This window comes from Ambystoma mexicanum, chromosome 10 (assembly GCF_040938575.1).
Source record: "Ambystoma mexicanum isolate Mex_15411 chromosome 10, UKY_AmexF1_1, whole genome shotgun sequence".
NCBI lineage: Eukaryota > Metazoa > Chordata > Amphibia > Caudata > Ambystomatidae > Ambystoma > Ambystoma mexicanum.
The window spans coordinates 1,505,720,118-1,505,744,062 of NC_090932.1; the positions used below are offsets into that span (position 1 = coordinate 1,505,720,118).

The window sequence follows — 23,945 nt, forward strand, 5'->3', positions numbered from 1 at the left end:
TTCCCAGATATACAGTAATTGTATTTATTTAGCAAACCACATAAGATAACGGCTCTCTCCTTTACTCCTCACATCTTGGACCTTGCCAAAAAGGCCCCCTTTCAACATCCCCCTCCTCGGAGACATTCTTCTTTTCCTCACCTTCCCCCAGAAACTCAATGTCTCTAGAGCTCTGGACCTCTCCAGGCTAGATTACAACAGCCTCTTCCTCAACCTGCCTCTTTCTTTGCTCCGTCCTCTTCAACAAATCCAGAATAGAGCTGCAACACTTCTCCTGGGCCTCAAGCCCTGGGACTGTATCTCTCCAGCTCTAAAATCGCACCTCTGGCTCCCGGTTGTTGCAAGGATCAAATTCAAGACCCTCTACATCATCCACAAGTCTGTCTGGGGCCTGGGACCACGTTACCCGCAACTCCCTTACTAAATGCACTCCTAGATCCCTTCAATCTTCTGGCTCCAACTCTTTGCTGATCAAACGCTTCTCCTAGCAGAGAAGCTGGGGGCAGATCTCGCTCTCCTCAGCTGGCTCCCTCCGATGGAGCAGTCTCTCTCTCCTGCCCAATCGCCCCAGCACTCCCCTCCACTGCCCACTGGGCCCACACCTGCCCGTCGAGTGGTTTTCGCCTCCGCCCACACTTACCTGTTGGGATGTAGACCTCTCTCTTCCCCCGGGATGTCTCTGGCCATGCACTTACCTGTTGGCTCCCCAACGGGCTCCTCTGTCACTTCCTCCCCTAGGTTACCCTAAAAGCACTCACCCCCACACACCCCTTGTTTCCTTTTTCTTTTCACTGCACTTGCATGCTCCAAATGTCACAAGGCCTAGTAGGACCGTTGTTTGTTTCCATTTATTCATTGTTAATTTTTCTCCCTTGTCCCCTTCCCTTTTGCCTTGTGGTGCTTTGAAACACTGTCTTGTTGAATAAGTGCCTTATAAATGTCCAATAAATAAATAAAAAAAAGTTGGCTATATACACAGCAGCAGAGCTTAATGATCTAGAGACACTTTTCACAGATTCTAACTCTAAAGGTCCAATCTCCAACTATACGAAAAAGTCAGTGTAGGAGTGGAGGTAAAGTCTTACAAAGTAGCAGAATAGCAAAAGTTCCACAGGATACTTTCAGTCTCTAGGAGAAGATACTTGTTGAATATAACACAAGATGGGAGGACCCTGCAAAAGGACTTTCTAAAAAGGACACAAGCTGACAAGCGTGGGTCAGAGGAAGAGTGGACACCATGGACACCTCTCCAAGCACTCCAGTCACACTGGAGTGACTCTTCGGTCCAAGGTAAGCTATACCTTTCACCCCACAGTACCTTAGGTTGTAAGAAATGCTTGTAGCTGGATTAGACTCTGTGCAGCAGCGAAGGACCCGGTCTGCTGATTCCTCAGTCTGTTGACGAAAGGAAGGACTCTGAATGGGATGTCTCAGCAGCAGTCTCGAGAGAGGACCCTAGGCACAGATTTCTTCGGCCTCCTTGGTCGGTCTGCGGTTTTGGCGTGTTTTTCTCAGCACCAGCAAAGGACGGTATTCACCCAGTAAATCCTCTTCGCTTCTCAAGTCCTGAACTCTGATGAGGGGACTGAAATGAGTCAGATTGTGCCTCTGGAGTTTGGAGCTCACTAAAGTTCTGGATGGATTTGGCGTTTGAAAGACTCCCAGCAACACTGCACATAAGGTGCTGTGTTCTGCAAAAGTTAAACACAGATGCCTTTAAAAGAGATATGGAGGAAAGCAGAGAACAAAGTTCCAAAGTTCAGAGCAGATGGAAAGAATGATGGGAAAAATGTTCCCCTCATTCAGGATAAAAGGAAAAGGTCCAGAAGTCCAGCAAAAAGTGCTGGGGGGTCTCACTAGGAGAGGGGATGAAGCATTACAATGATAACTCTCCCTAACACTTGAACACTAACCCAGGCAGAGGAGTGTGATTAGGCCACTAGACGCAGGGAGACTGTTTCCTTGTGTGGCCAGACACTAAAGCCCCAGATGCATTTACAACCATCCTGACTGAACAAATAAATCACTTTAAATTAGAGTGTGTTGTACTACCAACTACCAACCTGCACATAGAGTTCTTGTAAAAGTTTTTTTAAAAAGTGTATGTATTAGAGATCAAATAAAGTGCACAATTAAAAATGCTGCAGCGGAGGCGTCTTGGTCCGTCCAGTTGAACATGGTGCCTGGATTCAAGGAAGAATCCACATCTGGGGCGTTTGACGGGAAGAAGCCTGCAAAGTTTGAATGCAGGGAACATCGCTGATTGGGTTGCTGCCAAAATGTTTTTATTAATGCATCCTTGTGATGGATCCAACCCATCCCCAATGGCCCATGAATGTGAAGGGTCTGCTTCAGGTACTTGAATATAGAGAAGAATCACTGGACATGGAAGATCAGACTTGACACAGCCATAAAGGAATCTTCAACCGTTCAAGACGGTATGCCCAGGTTTCACAGACTCATTTTATAGTCTGCAATTTTAAAGGGGATGACGGTGGCAGAAATTGAAGACCACCAAATGATAGTTTATACAACAACGTAGAACTTTCCAAGACACCTCTTAATGCCAAAGGTCTGACCAGTGACTACGGTACTAGGCTTTGCTATATGTAGGCGAGATCAAGGACATCGCTTGGTGTCATCCCTCAATGGGAACAGCCTTGTCGCAAGCCTCAAACCTCTGCAGAAACTATGAAGCAGAGAAAAAAACCAGAACCAGGAAACATTGGGAGCCAATACCCACAGATCCCCTGCTGCCTAAGCTTGAACCATGAATCAAACATCCACAAGTGTCTGCTGTGAGGGGCCAGAAATGTGAGGCGGGCAACTTAGTCATGGTTTTTCAAAAGATGGCATTTTAATAAATTAAAAAGGTTGGATAAACGCCTCACTATTCCTACCCTGATGAGGATTTCCCTGCCTAAAATAAACTAAAGGAAACACTAACAAAAGTTATATTTCCCTCACAATAACTAAATGAAGTAATATAGATGGAATTTCAAAGGCAACACAAATATAATTGAACTCTTAACATAAGTCTCCCCTTAGAATCGGGGTGAACTCCCTGTCCCCAGATACAAGCAGAATTCTGCTCCATAGTTCCAAAAGAACAAGGAAATGCTGGTTTGTAACAAAGTTCCAATGCAGTTCTTTGTGAATCCAATTTGACAACAGAAAGTTCCAACACTCCAGTATTTCAACAAAGAAAATAGAAAGCAATTTCTCTTCCTTGAGCAAGAATAAGATTCAGAATTATACAGTTCTTTCTTCCTCAACATAAATTGTCTTTGTCAGGATGCTTGCCATAACTGAGTATTTCTGAAGAAATACAACTCCTCTAAAGCAGTTTTATACAGTTCTTTCTTCAGTAACACAAGCAACATAAATTGTCTTTGTCAGCACCACTTTATAACACTTCATCAACTTCTACTTGTTTTACTCCCATGCCAGTCCTACTACTTCAAAAGGTTTGCCATTTGGGTATGTTCCACTGCCCAAACAGCGATTCACAAACGGCAAGTCCTTCTGTGGTTAGAATCAACTTATAGCAGCTTTACAACAGCTTCACACTGTTCATTGTTTTGCAACATCAAACTTTTAGCAACTCTTCAGGGAAAACTAGATTCACATTGGTGCGTTTTAAGCTTTTCCAGTAGAGCAGCCTTCTCGCCACTTGTTTCCTCACTGCATAAGTAACCAAATACTGACAATTATTTGATCTTATTCTGCTTCTTTCTTGGCTTTGGCAATGTGGGTTCATACCAGCTTTTGTTGTACGCTTCTCAAAATATGGGCATCAAGCTTCACAACTGTTGGACCGTTTTAGTCCCCTTCTGCCTTTGGCAATATCTGTTGGATTCAAATTACCTTGATATTGGTCTGGTATGTACTAGTGTTTAATAATATTGCCCCAATGATATGATATGGCATTTCTAACGCGCCTATACACAAGTGTTTCAAGGCGCAACAAGGCAAGGAAGGGGGGAACAGAGGGAGGACAAAAGACAACGATCTTACTAGGCCAAGTGACATTGAGATCGCGCAAGTGCAGGGGACGGGGGATGGGAAAAAGTGCCAAGGGGAAGGGGCAGTGCTGTACATGAGATCAAAAAAATAACAAGAAGTGAGGACAGCAGGTGGAAGGGGAAGTGCAGACAGCAGGTATCCAAAAGTGCGGGTAGGGGACTGTAGGGGTACAGATACAGACCCAAGTGCAAGGGTTGCCCGGGAGGCAGTGCAGGTGTTCAACTGGGTGGGAAGGGACCTGGGCCCGAAATCAGAGGGTAGCCAGGTGACCAGTGCAGTATCAGGCAGGAAATCAGCAGGGGAGAGGAAGAGAGAAGGCAGAAGCAAAGAGGAAGGTCTTGAGGTGCTTCCGGGAACCAGAGATTGTTCGCCTCAAGTTTCAGAGAGGCAGGGAGGCTGTTCCAGAGGGCGGTCCCAGCCTAAGAAAGAGATCTACCACCAACTTGTTGCTTGGAAAAGCAACTGACCCTGAGGGAGTTGGAGGAGCAAAGAGATCGAGTAGGAAGGTATTTACAAAGCGAGAGTTTGAGGTATTGAGGAGCCAGGCCCCAGAAGGCCTTGCGGACAATGCAGAGGGACTTGAACTTAATCCTTGTAGCCACTGGGAGCCAATGCAGAGATTTCAGTGCTGGGGAGGTACGATCCCTGGGCTTGAGGCCAAGGAAAAGTCTTGCAGTCCTGTTCTGGATGAGTTGCAGAGGGCGGAGAGAAGAACCAGGCAGATTTAGAAAGAAGTCGTTGCAGTATTCCAGCCTAGAGAGAACCAGAGCTCTAGAGACAGTGAGCTTCTGGGGGAAGGAGAGGAAAGGAAGAATACCTCTGAGGAGGTGCAGTTGGTAGTTTGACTTCTTAGAGATGTCAGAGATGTGAGGAGAAAAGGAGAATGTGGAGTCGAAGTTGACCCCAAAGTTCTTAGCCTCACAGGTGGAAGCGGGAAGAAGGCCAAGGGAGGCCGGCCAGAGAGTGACAGCAAAGGAGGGTGCAGGTGTGCAGATGAGGAGAATCTGTGTCTTACTGGCGTTAAGGCAGAGATCGTTGGCGGCACACCACTCATGGATAGCAGACAGACAGTCAGAGATAGGAGAAGAGGTGGCAGAGGGGAGCCTGAAAACGAGCTCAGTGTCATCCGCACAGCACTGAAAGTTGGAGCAGTGAGCGGCAATGCAGTGAGCGAGCAGTGCCAGGTATTGGTTGAAGGCCGGGGAGAGAGGTTAGACCCCTAGGGAACACCAGAGAGAGAGTTGAACCTTGGAAGGTCGATCAGATAGAAACGAGGTCAGCCAGGCCAGGGCCCGATCGGTGATACCCAGGTTATCACAGACAATTGAGCAGGATGACATGGTTGACCGTATCAAAGGCGGAAGAGAGATTGAGTAAAATGAGGACAGAGGGGGAGATTAGAATCAAGGTTAGAGAGCAGGTCTTCACAGATGTTCAAGAGAGCAGTTTCCGTGCTTCTGTCTGCTCTGAAGACAGGCTGATGGTCATGGACATACCAACAGATTCAGTGTGAAGATTAATCTGGGAGATGGCCAGCTTTTCCAGGAATTTTCCCAGGAAAGGAGTGATGGAGATCGGGCGATAGTTAGCCGGGCATGAGTGCTCAGCTGAGGGTTGCTTGAGAAGAGGGTGCACAAGAGAGTGCTTCAGGGGGGGAAGGGAAGGCTCCACTGGTGAAGGGGTGGTTGCAGAAGTCAGCCAGGGCAGGAGCGTGGGTCAATGTGGTCCTTTAATGCTTTTGGAAGAACAGGGTCAAACCTGTTTTGACAAGACTTTCATATCTCAGACTTTTCTAGAAACCTTTTCAGGGGAGAACAGAGGAAAGGAAGAGAACGAGGGAGGAGAGGTGGCCACAGGGGGACCAGAGGTAGAGGAGAGTAGAGGGAGGAGAAGGAGAGGATGAGAGGGTGGACAGGATGTCCTGGGTTTTAGAGATGAAATGAGAAGCCAGGGCTGTGCAGAGGGACTGGGAGGTGACAGGAGAGGTAGAGACTGCAGCAGGATTGGCCAGCTCCTTTCAGATTTTAAAGAGTTTGGCCGAGTTGTTAGGTGCCGCAGAGACGCGGGCTTGGATGTGGGCTTTCTTATTAGTGCACACAGAGAACCGGTATTGCCTTTGGAGCAAGCAGCAGGCCAGTTTGTCAGAGGATGCACACGAAGCTAGACATTTCCTCTCAGCCACCCTGCACTTGCGTTTAATGGTGACTTGGTCAGAGTCATACCAGGAGTTGCACTAGGCTTTGGGCTTCAAGCGGATCCTCATGACAGGGTCAAGAACATCCAGAGTATCAGAGATAGAATAGTGGAGAATGGAATGAGCTGTGTCTGAATTTAAGTCAGCCAGTGGAGAAGTAGGGGGTGGAAAGAAAGTGACGGCGAAAGCCTCAACTGACAGATGCAAAGGGTTGCTGGGTTCTCAACAAACTCGCAGGTTTAATGTTAGTCATTTGGTTTCAAACATAACAGCTTTCGCTGCTTTCTGATATCACTTCCAATCATACGTGAATGTTTGCTTCTTGGTGAACGCCTGCCTTGAACACGCGAGAGGTCGGAGCATTCCGTGGTCACCATCAGCTGGCGAACTCACCAGCTAAGGCGTGCGCATCCGATCCCCCTCTCTGCTAGCAGGTGTTCTGTTTCAGTGGCTTCTTGCGACCCAGCAAACAGATAATCCTGGTCCGCAGTCACCCGTGCCACTTGGGAAAGGAGCTTCCTTTGCTCCCGAGGCTCTGGCCAGGGCTCATTTTTATTCTTGAAGTAAGGCTTACTCGTATTGCTTGTGTTGGGAAGGGAAGCCAAATCTATCTATGGGCAGTTAACAGGTGGACACAAAATGCTTCAAAAAAATATTGGTTTAATGAGAATAATAGTGGTTACATCAAAGAAATCTACTTGCTTCAGCAAATCAAGAGTTAAGTGTCCCTTCTAGGTTTTCCTGGTTAGAACTCTGGAGTATGGCTTTTCTAAGTATCTTCTTTCTAATCCTCAGCCTAATAGGCCCTAATAGTATTCCAGTCCTTCTGCACAGCGTTCATCCTCCTGTAAAGTAGGGAGTCCACACAACACAATGTTAAGATTGATGGACAGGAGGTATGATAGGCAGTGGCAATCAACAACGTTTTCCTGAGGCGGAGCAATCCCATAGCTCATACCCTCTGTCCCGCCCCTTTCCTTCCGCCTGCCACTGTCGTTTTGGTGGTCAGCATGGGTTTCAGAGCCGGCTTCAGTATCCAACATGGAGTCCATGGGCTGCTATGTGAAGGCATCTGTCGGATCGGAGGCGGCACCACTCGGCATTCACCCAAGGTATGTAATACGGCTGGAGTCTGTTTTGACCTTTGGTTTGGGCTGCAGGGGTATAGGTCGTTGGTTTATGAGAAGCCGACACACATACAACCTTGTCAGCATTGCGGGCAAGTTCACATGCATCCGTTCCGCCCAGGTCGCTGGGCAGCCTCACAACCAGCTCCTCCACTTATTGCTTCTGGTGCTTTTCCCAGTGCAGTCCTGACTGCCGACCCCTTCTCGGACCAAAAGCGTTCCTGCGCACACCAGTTCCCTGTGCGGTATTAACCAGGGGCCTCTCCGTTCTCGCCGATCCGCATTGGAAACTTCTTTCCATTTACTGTTGTCCGTGAGTTGTGAGCTGAGCTACGGGCCCCTTACACCATCTATAATTGAGAGTAACAACATTAATTTATATGTACTTTTCTGAAGCTCAGGTCCCAAATGGTCTGTTGGTAGCTTGGATCTCTCCTCTTTTAAGAGGATTTGGATCCAACTGTAGCTGCAAATTTCTGCCCCATAACTAATGTGCCATTTTTGCTGAAGATCTTTGACAATGAGTTTATTGAGCAACACAACATTTTGGGGTCAGGTCAGTCAGGTTGTCACTCAAAACATGATACAGAAACGGCTTTACTAGACTTAGTCGAATATTGTAAAAAGGGTCAGATTGTACTGCTTTTGTTGTGTTAGGACAGTTTTTCTGAAGTCCAACTAAGGGCTTAGTAAAATCATTCAACTGAGACAGTACAAGACCCCACTCTTAGTATAAGACTGTACCACCCGAGTATATGGTAGCGTAGACAGAGCAGCTAGACTCACTGAACCTGTATTATATCAAGGATTCAATAGAAACACTGACAACCAGAAGTATTATAAAAAAACAAATAAATACAAGTAGGCCAAGTTAAGTCTTGGGGTAAGTAATGGTCATAGAGTCAAACACATTTATAAAAACACATCACAATGCTTGAAGATACACAGACCAAAGCATAACCCTTCAGAATACCGAACAGTAATTTTAGGGATTACACATTTAGTATAGGCCACACCTATTCATGGGGAGTAAACATCATGAGTTACTTTTTGATTACTTTACAGTAAGGCACCTGTAATATGAGATGCTTCAGGCATCTGAAAGATGAGATGCTTTATTGAATACGGGGGATGGGTAGTATCCTACACCCACCCTTGCACTGTACCATAGTCCCTATGATTTCACCAGTGATTTATGCCATGTTACATGATCAAGGACTTCGAACTGATTTATGTACTGAAGCAAAATTGTGATTTTTGATCTCTTTATTGATTTATGTTCAGACTATTTGAGTTTTTCACATGCAAATTGTCTATAAATGTTTTCTTGTTCATGTCTGAATGTTTTTAACGTCAATACAAACCACGTTTATTCACAATCATGGTTGTATGTGATTCGTCTTGTTTAACCCCTTTCTCCTTTCTGGACATTCTCATGTGGCATAAACTTAGAGGTTTTTCCTATCAGTACCAACAATACCAGGATTCCCATTACTAGGATATAGTTGTTTCATTCATTGACAACAAGTGGGAATATACCTGGCCAGTAGCAGTACTAACTTTTCTTGGTTTTTGTATTTCTCATGCCCGAGTCTGCTACGTGTCACGAAGGGCTTACCAAAGCTTTCTGGTTACTTTACAGTAAGTCAAGGGTAGTAGACCCTGCCAGTTATGCAGCGACACTCGGCAAAGAAATCAATCACATAATCAACCAATCCTGTTACCAGGATCCTTTTCTGAATAGTGAAACACAGATTCAAGGAACAGTATATACCTAGAACTACTTTTAGGATAACACAGTTTTACTAGGTGACTAAAGCCTTTTGGTGTAATATACAATTACAGTTGCTCTTCAGCTCAGGGGAACACTGTCTAAGAAAGGTAAGAACTCTACACTAATTTAGGATTGCACCAGGCATACCAAAGTCAGCTACACCCAAAGGACACTTTTTAAGAATGGCACACAGCTATTCTAGGCAGGTAAAACCTAATGTAGTAACATGCTAGTACAGTTGCTTTTCAGATCAGTGGAACACAGACAGAGGTAGGTAATACATCCTTAACTTATTTTAGGATAGCACAGAGCTAACGCAAGGTAAGTAAAACCCATATACTTGTTAAATGAGCTACCAGCAACTTAAAGGCAAGTATAACCCAAGGTAGACTTATTCTAGACAGGCTAACAGCAAGTCAGGGGAAGCAAGACCCAATTGGGGGCACTCATACATTTATATCCCCAACATGAATAGTAAAATGAAACCAACAGCATTACCTTTGGCGAAGAGGCACAACCAATTCACAGGTGAGTAAAATAACCCTGTATGTACACTTTTCAGAATGGCACAACACACATTCAAGGTGAGTAAGAATATTTGTAATTGTTCACTCTCAGAGTTACAGTTGCCAACTAAATCTTTCACAAGTAAGTACTAAACATTTGTTATACTTTTCAAGACAGAATCCTTTACTTATCCAGCCCTTCCCTATTCTATTGCATGAGTTCACTCCGGGGCAGAAGAGGAACCCTAGTGGTCTAGATGCCAGCTGTAGGCAGGGCAAGTTAGGGTTCTGCTACAGGCAAAAGTCAGTGTTCCTGTGGAAGACTGTTCAACAAGCAGGTAGTTCTCTTAGTAAAGGTCCAGGGACTTCTGAGAAGACACCCTAGGAGGATTCCAGCAATGGGCCTGGGTGAGCTGGGTGCAAGGACTCCCAATCACAAGTACAAGCTTTATAGAAATCACAAAGGCTTAAGGTAAGTAAATACCCCAGCCAACACAGTACCTTAGCACGGAAGAAGAGTTGCAGCAATAAGACTTCAGGATCTGCAGCCAAAAACCTGGTAGCTGAATTCCTTGTAATGAAGACTGAAGACAGGACACTGGAAGGGCTTCTGCAGGAGGGAACAATGGGGAAGGCTCTGGGCAAGAGTTTCTTCATGGCTGCACCAGGCTCTGTGGTTCTGGCGCCCTTTTCAGGAGCCACAAGAAGACTGAATATGGATGGTCGGATTCCCGTCACTTGTAAGGTCCAGCACTGTGGTGAGGGGACTTTTCGGACTCTATTCATGCCTCTGGAGGTCCAGCAGGATGCCACCAAAGTTTGTACTCTATTCCGAATTCAGAACATTGTGCACTGCGCAATGGCTCGAGGTCCATGGGTATTGGGGTATTGCAGCCCCGCAAGGTCGCAGCACGACATGGGATGGGTCAAAATGCAGGTCTTCTTGAGTCTAGTGGATCTCACCAGGCTCTGGTCGCTGTTTTCTGTGTGCCCAGGTTGCTTGGAATGAAGGGTAACAGCAGGCTCCGATTACACAGCAGGCTCTCTGGTAGCTGGAAATCGTCTCAGCCACGTTTTCTTCATCTCCCTCTTCGGATTCCAGTCCATTGGTCAACTACCTCTTCAGCTTCCAGGATCAGACTTTTATGCAGGAACCCAGCCAATCAAACAGACTTGAAACATTCAAACTCAGGAAAGACAGCCTCCCAATTTCAACTAGATTCTCGCAGTCAGACTGGAAGACAAAGGACTGCAGATTTTGGACTCCTCTCTCGCTTCCTGCCTCCATAGGCACTCTGGAGCCTGGGCAGGCTTGACCGAGGTCTCCCGCTGAAGATAGAATCACACAAAGGGCTTTTTCACCCTGGAGGGCAGGGGAAGATCAAAGAAAGGACAAGGAATGGCAAAATGGCAAGTAAAAGAAGACAGGGGCCATTTTGGTCAAGTGAGCACACATGGGTGCCTTTGGGTGGAAACAGCCTGCGTTAAAGTTCCACCGAATTAGTAAAAACATTCACTGCCACCAGCCATTAAAAGGTAAGCTTGTCCCTTTAACAGAATCTCCCCAGCACTCCACATAAGTTGGGGTGTTCCGGTCTTACCTAAATAAAGTTTAGAGAGGATTAAATATCCTTTCTATTCTTGGGAACTGTAGTTCTCACAAGGTTCGCCAGAGAGAATTAAAAGTGGGAGCCCAAAGGGCAACCCAGCAACAATAGACAGTTTATGCCAAAAGTTGGCGAAGAGGATGCAATTATAAGACACACCAAGTCTTAAAAATTACACCCATAAAAAGAGTAAAAGGATCTGTGAGTGTAGCAAGAGGTTTCCACTCACTGAGGTATAGGGAAGAATAATCCACCAGTAAAGCAAAAAGGTTCTGGGGTTGACACAGGTCAGGCAGATTTATTATTGATGTGAAAATCTTACCCAACATGTTGCTCAGCCTATCGGCTGCTTTTGATTTAGTTGATCACGATCGGTTGATAGGGAAATGCTCAGATAACGCTGCAAAGTGGATTAGATCTTTTCTTGGGCCTAGACAAGCGAAAGTCATTAAAAATTATTACCAATCCTCTCCCGTGCTTCTGACCTGTGGTGTGCCACAAGGATCCCGATTCGCCCCCTTTATTAATTAATATTTATATTAGGTCTGTATGTGACCTTTTGGACAGCCTGGGTGTACAGTTCGCCAATTATGCAGATGTCACCCAGATTCTCCTTGCACTTTCTGGGGTGTATTCAAAAGGATGTGGAAAAGATCAACCAAGTGTTCCTGGCGATCCAGTCATGGATGGCAACCAATTCCTTAGCCTTAAGCAATAGGAAAACTGAGTTGTTGATTATTGGAACGAGTGCAAGGCTAAAAAACACAGCCAATTTCTGATTGCGGGCAATGCGATTCCTGTGGCCCAGCATGTTAAAATGTTGCCAGTCTATTTAGATTCTCAAATAACATCAAATAAGCATGTGGCACATCTGAGCTCATCATGCGCATAAATGAGCAGACTGTTGTGGCAGATACGTCCATATATATATTCAGAATAGGGCAGTAGTGGCATCTGCCACTATTAACACAAATCTGGAGTATTGCAATAGTCTTCTGGTTGGCGTCTCACAGTACAATATGAAGAAATTGCAAACTATTCAGAATTGAGCAGTCCAAGCAGTTTGTGGGCTCGAGAGGCGATTGCATGTGTCAGAAGCTCGGTGGAAGCTCCATTGGCTACCTGCTGAGCATGAAGTCAATTCTCTTTACAAGTGTTTATCTGGTGATGCCCCTCTGTATCTTAGCTCTCGCATCAAACAAGCACCCATAAGAGGAGCGTCGTGTTCCAATAAGGAAGGATGCACTTCTGGCGTGTCCATGTTTTCATCTAAAAAAAGCATAGCGGCACCCGTTTTGATGGATGGGCTTCTATGTTGTGGAACGCACTGCCTCGATCTTGGAGGACGATACCATCTTTATCCCTTTTTAAGAAAAGTATGAAGACCTTCTTGGATAAAAAGGTTTGGTCTTAGTCTAGAGCACATGTTTTCTGTTGTCTGTCTTGTCAGCGCTACGAGGCCTCTGGGTGTGTGGTGCTATATAAAGAAAATATAGGGAGTTTGAGTGATAGAAAGCACATGCCATGCAGCTATCAGTGCTGAACCTTTGTTTGTGACTGTTTTCCATCAATTGTATCGGCTGCAGTGCCATTCCGCAACACTTGCATCTTCTGTTTGTGTATTGCAGGCATAGAAATTCATTGAACCTGATTTGGAGTGTCTATTGTTACAAGGCCTGTGTGGGGCAGGGCGTTTGCTTCCTTGCTCAGTCATCTGTTCTGGGGTTGGCAACTTCATCCCTGCAAATGGCCACTCAATGCAGTGATTGGTGCTTTTACAATGTTTACCTACTTCAACAATTACAGTATATTATGTGATATCTGCGTGAAAACCTAAAGAAGCGAGCAACCCCAGATTGGGGTGCCAAAATGTGCATTATACTTAACTTTAATTGCATAATGTGTGCCTTAGTAGAATAGTGTAATACATGAGAAGATGTGTGTACCTACTTCTGTGGTGCCTTCATGCATCATCTTTGTGAGTGTTAACTGTACCATTACAACAGTAGACCTTCCCGTCTATGTTCAGCCTGACTGTGCAGTCTCGCTACCATCAAGAGATTGGGTGCTGCAGGTTGGCTTCTCCAAGTGCTGTGTCAGGTTGAAAAATCCTCCTAACGCGGTCTCAGAGTGGTCTGCCTGTGAGGCAGCATAAATGGGTCTCAGTATATGCCACAGGCTGCTGTCTGCTTTCACTACTTCGTGGGCCGTGCTTACTCTGTTCAGTTCAAGGAACTAATTAGGATTAAAGGATTTGTTCATTCATTTGATGCAGTAACAAATGTTGCTCGTCAGACACTGCACTGATGATCCCTCATATGGGTGAAACTGGTATACAGCCGTCTTCCTCCTTGAAAACTGCGTCTTGGGTTAAAGAGGCCATGTATAAAATAGTACTGCCCTGTACGACAAATACCATTTACTGGAGCTAAAGGCTTGCATTTGTTCTACTGTGCATACCCACAATGCTTTGCTCAGGTGTCTCTTTCAGTGATGGCTAGTGGGTGGTGGAATAACATGTGTGACTTGGCTCAAATGGCTTATTCTATTGTCACTTGTCAGATTAAAACATGTTACAGGTTTATAGCAATAATATTCGATATTTATGGCAGTATGCAAAGGTTACTCAATGTCATTGTTTGAATGCTGAAATAGTTGAATAGCAATCTGAATGATCTTTTGGAGGACTTCTCAAAATAAAGTTTGGTTAGGATTTTTTTCACAACCCATATTGCTGCTGGGTTCTGGGAAGCTAACAGAGGACCCGCAAACATTTGACACAAAGGTCTGAACGTAACACTCTCTTGGTAACACAAGTGAGCAGATAGCCTCAGACTTGAGAGATCAGGGGTTTGGTTAAATGAACCATTACCATGCCCATTAGCTGAACCTGCAATAGATTTTCCACAAGGAGAAGTACCAAAATACTTCCATTTATTTAGCGACAGCTATGCATCAAGTAAACACACTAAAAGAGAATTAAAAGCAATATATACATACACACAATCACAGCTTAGTGTTCAAGTTTGAACATGCGCCACACTTTAGAATGTACACAGGTGAAGCAATAATTGAACAGATTACCTGGAGTGGGGGGAAAGATGTTAAGCAGTCTTACATAAGCCTCAGACTCTATCCGAGGAACAAAGGTTGATCAATGTTCAAGGCAAGTATCCCAGTTCATATTACTTTAAGAATATGTGTTACTGTTAATCATAGTTCTCCCATAGGGAACATTGGGTCCAATGCAGGAGTGAGCTCAATACCTCAGCAGTACATGGAGGTTTGTTTTCCCAGGTAGGGGATGGGAAGCTACCTATCCTAGCTATCCAGTGGAACCCCAGACGAGACCCAGACTCAGGTCCCAGCAGCAAAGATCGGGGCCTGGTACCAGAAGGCGTGTCCTTTTTACCCATAGCAAATAAATGGGGAGCAGGGGGAGAGGGGCTTTAAAAACAGGTATGCATGCAAGCCCCTCAAACTCTGATCAGGAAAGGTAACAGCCCCAGGTAAGTCAAGGCTGTTGGGACAAATAACCATTCTGCTGGTTCCAATGTTGAAGGTCCAGGGTTTGCAGTGTTAGTCTCTCGGTTGGATGGCAAATTTGACAGCGTAGCCAGGAGATCAATGGTTCCAGTCTACGTCAATAACCTTTCAGGAATGGATAAATACCTAGCTAAAGCTACAGGAAGGGCTGTGCGATGGCTCCTGTGACAATGAAGGCCCCTCAGGATACCTTTCGACATGGTGAGTAGTTAAGTGAGCCTGCACGGGGTCAGCAGGCATGAAGAAGAAGAGCCGGTGGGCTCAGGCTCCAGGAAGGCTTAATTTGTCGACAGAGAGCACACCAGCCAAGTGACATGATTGCAGCCACATGACATGATTGCTTGCAAAGGTTCTAGCCGCAGAGCTACTTTAGGTCAGAGCAATGCAGGAGGCCCCACTCCAGAGGATGAAAGCCAGATACATGCTCAGCAACTCTTCTTAGCTCCAGAGGATGAGGACAGCAGATGGGGACTGGAGACTAATGGAAGGAGTCACCAAATACACCTTTTCCCCTGTTAATGCAGAGCAGTGCTTCACCTCTGTGTGGATTGGTTTGGCCAACAGTGGAACAGCAAGAGTCCTCTAGTGATGTCTTGATTAGAAACGTAGTATTGGCGGTCGACTATCAAATGACTCCAGATCCTCTTATATGAGAAATCCTGGCCTGTGCCCACAGCCCACCAACATATAAACCTGCATCTGTGTCTGCCCTATCCTGGACAACCTGCTCTCTTGGCAACTGCCCTGCAACTTTGACATCACTCTGGTTGGAATGGTGGGGTGGTGGGGGGGGAGGATATATTGGTGGGGCTGCATCCCCTACCCATTGCCAACCAGATCACATGGCATTTCCTGGGCTTCTTGCAGGAAGCCTGTGAAAATGCATGACCTTCTATGCCCTTTCCAATGTTGGTCAGGAGGAAGAAAGCCAACAATGACAGAATTACAAAGGCTGGGCTTAAAACAAAAGGCTTGGCCCTTTTGGAACACAACTGTGGTAAAATGGCTACCTTGTGTTGAGAATATATGGAGGTACGGAAGTGCACCGAAGAATTGTTAAGAGGTCCCTCTTCCACCAACCTGCTCGTGTTGTAGAGAGTGTAATTGTTCAGATGGAATACCTTACTCCTAAAATTCAGTCCAGGACCCCTCCCCCCACCATCTGCAGACATGCTGGGAGTCACACTGAAATTGATTGGAGAAATGCAAAAACAAAAATATTCCACAACAAGCGCTTTCACACATTGCAAAGATAGGCATACATACTGAGCGTGTGGTTGCAAGTCTGCTTAAAGCATCTAGATTTACCTCTTTTTAGCCTCTCCATGGCGCTCTTACTTCCGGCATATGTTGGCCTAATCTCTTTACCCAATTCTTCGATTATTGCTAGAAGTTCTGCATATTTGCTCTGAGGTACTTGATTGCTGCTGGTTCCCTGTGGAGTGGCACAAATTATTTGACGTTAACAGAACACATGAAATGGAGAGATCCATGTTTCAGATCGGCTACAGCCCAAACTGTTATCTATTTTAAAGATAAGCTTGCTTTAGATTTTAAAAGCATCCAATGTCATTCATTCATCTGGGGAACCGAAAGGGTTTTGCCAAAACGTCATTGCTCATCGTTCCAAAACATGTCCAGCACACAACAATGTTACCAAACTGATGTGAAGAAGGACACTGCAGAGATAAGCTTAATAAACGTTTTATTAAGTTACAGGCAATGACCACCAAATAGTTCTCTCCTTTCAGCTCCATAACGCCGACTGCTGTGCCTGGAACTTGGGGTACAACTCATGAGATACATTCCACATGAGTGTTCTAAATTCTAGACAGCAACATCACCTAGAACATATCATAACACATCTCCTTCCCTTCAATGAACACATCCCCTCTTTTCCACCGCAATCCTGTTCTTTTTCCACACTGACCCCCTCTCTCCCTTACGGCCCCTTTCAACACAGCCTCCACCTGCATGGGGTCAGAGTACAACAAATCTCCCTTTCCCTTCACAACTTTCCTTATTCTGACCCAATCACCATACACTACTCTCTCTTTTTTCCACGTTGCGAAGCACGTGGAACATTCTATGGCTTGTGTGGTGAAATTGACTGAGAAAAAAAAGAGACAAAAGGTAGAGGTCCTGAAGTTTTCGGATGGCAAACAAAGGGTGAAGGAGAACATAGCAGCCAAAGCAAATGGTGACAATAAAGGTGCCAGAGTGAAGGGCCAGAAAATGGAAGAGCACTTGTGCTTTCATTGTGCCAGTAACACACATGTTGCCGGATGAGCGACGTGCCCCGGGTGCAAATCGATATGCTGGTGGTGCGAGAGAAAGGGGCATTTCGCTAACAGTTACAAAAATGTTCGGTTCAACCAGAGAAGCGTTATATACATGTTATACGTGACTGAAGAGGAGGATGATCAAGGATCGTCTGAGGGAGAAGGAGACTGTCACAAAGAAAATATTACAGTCAATGTTATTCAGGGTGTGGATGAGGGAGAGTGAGAACCCATATGCCCCGATGCGTGTGAATGGCAAAGAAATATCAATGATGGCCGGTTCCGGAGCAAAGATATTGCTCATGTCTAAAGATGTGCTAGAACATGTAGCTGCTGGTGATGTGCGCAATATATTGGAGCCAGATGCAAGTCCTGGTGGTTACAATCTCGATAAGATTGCGTTATTAGGATATTTAAATACCCAATTAGAATTTAAAGGAAGAAGCGCCCAAGGCAAGGCCTACGTAACGAGGAAGGGAGCAACCTTGTTAGGATGGCATGATAAAAAAAAAAAGATTACGGATAAGACTAGACCCAAACACACGTGAACAAGTGCTACATGCATGTATCTCGGTGTGTGAAAAATGTAGAAAGGTATTCAAGAAGGGCGTGGGCAATATTAAGAGAATCAGACATCAAATTATTTTGAAAAGGGGAAGAATTTATGTGGCAGCAAAGTTACGTGATGTTCCATTAGTATTGAGGGACGGTGTGAAGAAAGAACTTGATAAATTACTTTGCATGGGTATAATTGAGAGGGTAGGTGGCGGTCAATGGATTTCACCTTTGGTAGTTGTAAAGAAGCCATCCGGAGAATTGAGATTGTGTGAAGTAAATAAATGTGTAGTGTTGGATAGGCATCCCTTGCCCAACATGAATGAAATGTTCGCCGTGATAGGGCATGGAAGAGTTTTTTTATAAATTGGATATGGCTTCGGCATATCACCAGTTGGAACTGGAACAGGAGTGTCAGAAATTGTCTGCGTTTATAACGCATGAGGGAATATTCCAATTTCGGAGGATGCCATTTGGACTGGTGTCGGCATCTTCTGTTTTCCAAAAGGTGATGGATACATTGTTTAGAGGGATGAAAGGTGTATTCTGCTTCCAGGATGATGTGTTAGTATGCGGAGAGACTGAGGTTGAACAGGATATGATCCTGGAGCAATTGTTGAAGATTATTGGAACAGAGAGGCGTGACACTGAGGGAAGAGAAATGTGTTTTAAGGAGAAACAAAGTTGAGTATTTGGGACACAAAGTGCCAGGGGCTGGTATAAAGCCAAAAGGTGAAATGGTGGATGAGATTAGAAGGGTCGAAAGGCTAGAGTCTAAAATTGAATTACGCTCATTTCTAGGTATGAAATAGTTTTACAAAAAATGTGTAAAACATTCTGCGGATAAAGTGTCTGAAATGAGAAAGTTGCTTAAGAAAGGAGAAGAATTCACCTGGAGTGAAAGAATTTTGTGAGATTAAAGAAGCAACAGAATTGGCACACACTTTGAAATGTTTTGACACACACAGAAGGAGTGTGATCACTGTTGATGCCAGTGATAATGGCATAGGAGCTGTTTTATCGCAGATTAGGAACAATGCTGATGAGGAGATCATTGCTCATGCCTCAAGAGCTGGGAGGGGCTCTGAAAGGAATTATTGCCGTCCTGGAAAAGGAGGCATTGGCTTGCCATTGGGCTGTTGAGAAGTTCTGAAATGTTGTATTGGCCACAGAATTTGTTAGAAGGACTGATCATAAAACTGTCAAGTGTATATTTGAATGTAAGGGTTTGGGTAAGGTGGCAAGACGTACAATTTTGTGACCCAAATTATATACATGTTTTATAAAGTTACAGGTAACGATCCCCAGCACAGCGCTCTTTCAGCTTCACAACTCCAACTGCTGTGCCTGGAACCTGGGGTACAAGTCATGAGATTCCAAATGAGTGTTCTACATTCTCGACAGCAACATCACATAGAACATATCGTAACACAAATGTGAAGTCTCAATGGACCTCATCTTAGTGGGCCGTTAGCAGAGACAAAAAGTGGCGACATCCAGCCCCAGATCTCCTCCATAAATAATTTTTTCCCCCATGTAGAATACAGCAATTGAAATAATAGTGAAGACATGACTGTACTTTAGCGTTCCCATTTTTACACAATCTTGCGGTGTCTTATTTCAGCTACCGCACCAATCAAACGATAATCCAGTGAGCGCGCAAAAATATTTCACCAGCATTATGTTCAAGTCATGATCAGTACCTCTACATCTGTACCGTGCATGCTCTACCACAATGGTTGCCCAGCATGGTGCAAGACATCCCCCTTTTGCTGTTCCTCTCTGAGTAGTTGTGGTTGATCGTGTATCAATAAGGGGGGGGGCCTTCCACCGGCAGATCAAGGGTCAAAGGGGCTGCATCTATGTTGTTACCTGCAGTCAGAATTGCATCCACTACTTAGGAAATTGCGATTCTGCTCTCTCCTCTTGATCCCACCGCCACTCATGTATTTTGCTATCCCTGCTTTAGTAAGTGGGGATTAAAACAGGATTGTGTAAGGTAAAGAATTACAAACCATCTCTGCTCCCTGTGTGATGCTGCAGTAATAAGTTTCTACAGTACAGTGGTCACAGAGATACAGGCTTAAATCCACACCGCCCAACAAGGTATGCTACACTTCACAATGTATTGCTTTGGATTTCTTCTCCTTGTACAGACATACTCCATCTTTAAATTCGTCAGAGGCCACCTAAAAATTTTACTCCTATGAATTGGAAGGTGGCAAGCATGTTTATGCTCCCACGGCACATCAAACAAATCAATCAGCCAAGCCTTGCCACTTCTGCCCTCCTGTCCATTCGGCTTCAATACTTTCCTACCATCAAATGACAGATACCCCAACTGCTCTTTCAGCTAAGTAGAGCCAAGTTGGGTTTACCTCTTGTTCCATAAAAGTAGCAGTGACTCACCAACTGGACTCTGTCATTATCCCCACTATGGGGACTTTATTTGCTACTACGGTTGTTGCTTTCCTTCGTATACCATTTAACCCCTAGATCCTGCTCAGCTTAGACCGGGGTACCATGGGAGTACTACCCGCTCCAGCGGTTGCATAGAGACGAAAAGAGAACCGATGAAGAACCAATTGCTGAAACCCAACACAGATAGATAAAACCAAAGTGTTAGAACTGGTTGATGGGGAGCACCTCTGGTACTTCTCCTGTTGGCAATCTGTTATGCACCCTGCCCCTACAAATAGAGCCTTGCAGCAAAATCATCTGGGCTTAACAAAACAGCAAGGGCTGGTCTCTCTCCACTACACAGATTGGTACTGTCAGGGGGAGGGGCCTGAAAAGCTATTTTCCCCTTCTGACCACTGCTCCTTCATTCCCACTTGATGACATGCCTTGTATGTCTGCCTACTGGCATATCTTTTCCAATGCCCACATTTGGTGCAGAATTTGGCAGCCAGACTCATCCGACACAACTGCCTTGTCTCACATCTTCCTTGTTCTTTGTGCCCTCCACTGGTTGCCCATCAAAGAATGTGCATCCGATAAGGCCCTCTACATGGTTCGCAGGGCACTCAACGAAAAAAGCTCAATTTCTCAAATGTGCAAATTGAACCCCAACACCTTGTCCACTACATTCTGCACATCTCACTCTGAGGGTGGTCCCTTACCAACCATTTTGAATACTAGGAGTGACCATGATCCCCCAGTTTAGGGTTCTATTTTCTGAAACTCTATTCCGCCTTCCATGTGTCTTACCCCTGATGCCTGACCTTTCATGAAGCCATGACTGTTCTGCTCCCTCTGTGTTCAACGATTGCCTTTTCTTTGACCACCTCTCTTTAGCCTTCAGCACCAAATTGTTTTCAGGTAATTGTTCACTTTACGCGTCCTGAACCGTACTCAAGCTTGCCAGGTGTCCCCATGAGGTCTTCTAAAATATCAGTCTATGGCTTTTTAGGAACATTTATCAATTCTTCACCTAACTTGGCCTTCCCTTTCTGTTTTTGTTTGGACACAATCACTTCCATATTAGACAGCCTAGGCTACTGTTTAGCAGTGGATTTGAAGAATCTGAGCAATGTGCCCACCACAGAATTTATCATCAGTGACATTTGAGATTGTCGGTTGCATAGAGAGGCTATCAAAAAAAATAAAAATAATAAAAATAAAACAAATAAAAGAAAATTGCACCTTGAAACACTTCTGTATAGGCGCGTTATAAATTCCATATCATATCTGCCAGCACCATTTAGCTGAATGACAGTGACTTTGTCTGCAATCTCTGTCAATTATTGCATTATGCTAATCTTCAAGATTTTTTCCAATAAAGTATTTTTTCCTATAAGCTATCAACTTGGCAAGAATTGAGCGTGTGTCATGCATGACATGGAATCTTCAACCTGGACACAGAATGCTTATGCAAACACTTATCTCCATTTAACATTAATCAATTGATTGTTCCTTCTTTTTTACCCCAATCCATGTTCTATCAGGATTCGATTTTCTTTTTTTACCTGAATGGAGTATTAGACAAAATTGCTTGTTCCCCAATAGCTGGTAGGGTAACTGCCTTCAGAATCCAACAAGCCATGTGCAAGATAAGTTGGAACATTTGACAATGGTGTTGAGTAACAGGTCTATCCCTTCAATTTTTTGTCACATGGTCTGTGTTCCAACAGGGATTTATAATACCTAGAAATACAACTGGAAAAACACCAATAAACATCTCCTGTGGGTAGTGGATGTGCCGTAATAGAAACAATATCTGTGACACCAACCAGACAAGGCTTGTCCCCCACACCCATTATCAACGTAACGGGTCTTCTCCTGCGATTAGAGCCAGAGCATGCTGTATGTAAATACATCCTTAACAAGTACCAGTGGGTACAAGAGATAAGGAAAAGAAGCCTTCAGACTCACAAGAGTGGGTTCTTACATTGAAGGTGGTTTGGCATAAGAGTAAAAAAAAAAACACTGTCACTGTATGCAGAAAAATGACCATCATTCGCAAAGAAAAGATAATAAAATCCACAAAAATACACGTGGAGTTAAATTCAGAGCACCATTCTGGAACCTCTTCCAAGATGGCGCCCGGCATTGACATGCAGCAGAAAGCACAAAACTGAGGCCGTTTAATACAGTCGCAAGGGACCACTGACAAACATTAAATCAGAGGAGACAATCTGCCAGAGAGAAGCGCCCGAGTGTCTGTGTAAAATAAGTAAATTGGTTGAATGAAGAAACGATCCCCTAGGTATGCGTTGGGTACATTGTCCATACTATTAAGTGGAAATCCAGAGATTACAGATATATTGAAACACGAACGATATAGGCGTATGCAACAGGTATAACTAACCCGGTGGTGCACCGTGCTCAGGGAAGCAAGGAAAAATAGAAATGAACCTTGGTATTTTGCTAATGTGCGAAGCGCCATATCTATATAGTGGCAAGGCAAGCAGGGGTGCTTTGGTTTCAACCACAATATGTGGAATAATTGCGCACATCACAGCGCGTAGCAATCAGAAAAGTGCTGTGCTTATCTATAACTGAGCAGCAGCAAGACATTTGCCTCTGCCAGGGGGGATATGACATCAGTGACCGTTTTGTTCCGATTTTTAATGACTACCCGTGAGATCGCAGCACGCGGACAGATTGGGGTTGTTTAACTATGCAATAAATGAGAAGAGGTATAAAATGAGGTGACAAACACAGTGGATCAATCTGCGATGAGCCGACAAGTTAGTTTAAACTAGGCTTTAGATAGTATCACATTCTGTAGTAAATAAAAGAATTGAGGCAAAATGAAGTGAAAATCCACTCACTAAAATGCACATGCACTCATTTGTATAATTCAGGTAATGCAGAATATGGATGGGGCCTGTCGAAAACCAGATGTACCATGAATATTCAAATGCCACTGAAATAGTTCCCTAAAGCAAAGAAGCACAGAAAGGTAACAATCTCAACTGAAATTGCTCTGCATTGTGGTGGAGGTTTGGGAAAAAATTCCTTGAATTTAAGAAATTGAGGTGTAAGCCAGAACCTGTTAGATTTGTAAGAATAAACAGAGAAATATTTGTGTTTTTCTCTAATAGAGACCACTGTGAAACTTGGGGCTATTATGCGACAAAGAAAGATAAAAATAAAGCCCTTACTCCCCTTATGAGAGAATAAGGATAAACTTGTGAACGCCATTTTGGCATGGTGTAATAATAGCATAGTGGATCTCCCACTGATTTTTTTTTTCAATATTTCTTTTAGAGACCCAATGAAGTAGCCAAAGAGCCGAATGATTTGCAAAGAGGTGATGCAGTAAATAACTTGGTAGGAGCTCAAAGGCAAACCTTGCATCGGCTGGGCCTCAAAGCAAGGTTTTCAGCTGACATGTTTGTTGGGTTCTCTTCTTGGTACAACTAGCTAATACTAATTATTTTGACCTTTATGTAGTCAGAAAATCCGTTTTGTTGCCACTCCTACAATTAGAACACTGCAGTACTCATACATGCCCGCAAGCAGTGACTATGACCCCCAGAATTCCGACGGCTGATAAAGCTGGCTTTTTTTTTTTAAACCCCTTTACACCACATACATGTGCGGGGGGAAACTCCCCGCTCTCTCCACACTATTATATCCCACACCCCATACCAACAAAAAAAGAAAAGTCGGAATTTCAGGAGTCTGAATTCTGAGAACAACATTTTGGGCCATTACCCCCGCAAACTATTGATGCAAACTTATTTTCAGCATGCAGATGCTGCAAGTGCTTTAGGACTGGCAGGATAGCTCAGGGCAACGCGTTTGTCTTGGAAGCAAGACAATGCGGCGCAACACAGGTTTGAATCCCTTAGAGACTCCCTTAAAGTCTCCCTTAGAG

The 23,945-nt window shown here is 44.5% G+C and overlaps 1 protein-coding gene across 2 annotated transcripts in view; it reads right to left on the reverse strand.

The window, feature by feature from the left end:
• CDK2AP1 (cyclin dependent kinase 2 associated protein 1) overlaps positions 1–23,945 on the reverse strand; it is a 132,101-nt gene that overhangs the window by 10,008 nt on the left and 98,148 nt on the right. For both annotated transcript variants that reach the window (XM_069619666.1, XM_069619665.1), the window contains exon 3: positions 16,089–16,215. In XM_069619666.1, the coding sequence (XP_069475767.1) occupies positions 16,089–16,215 (127 nt within the window). The remainder of the gene's footprint in view (positions 1–16,088; positions 16,216–23,945) is intronic.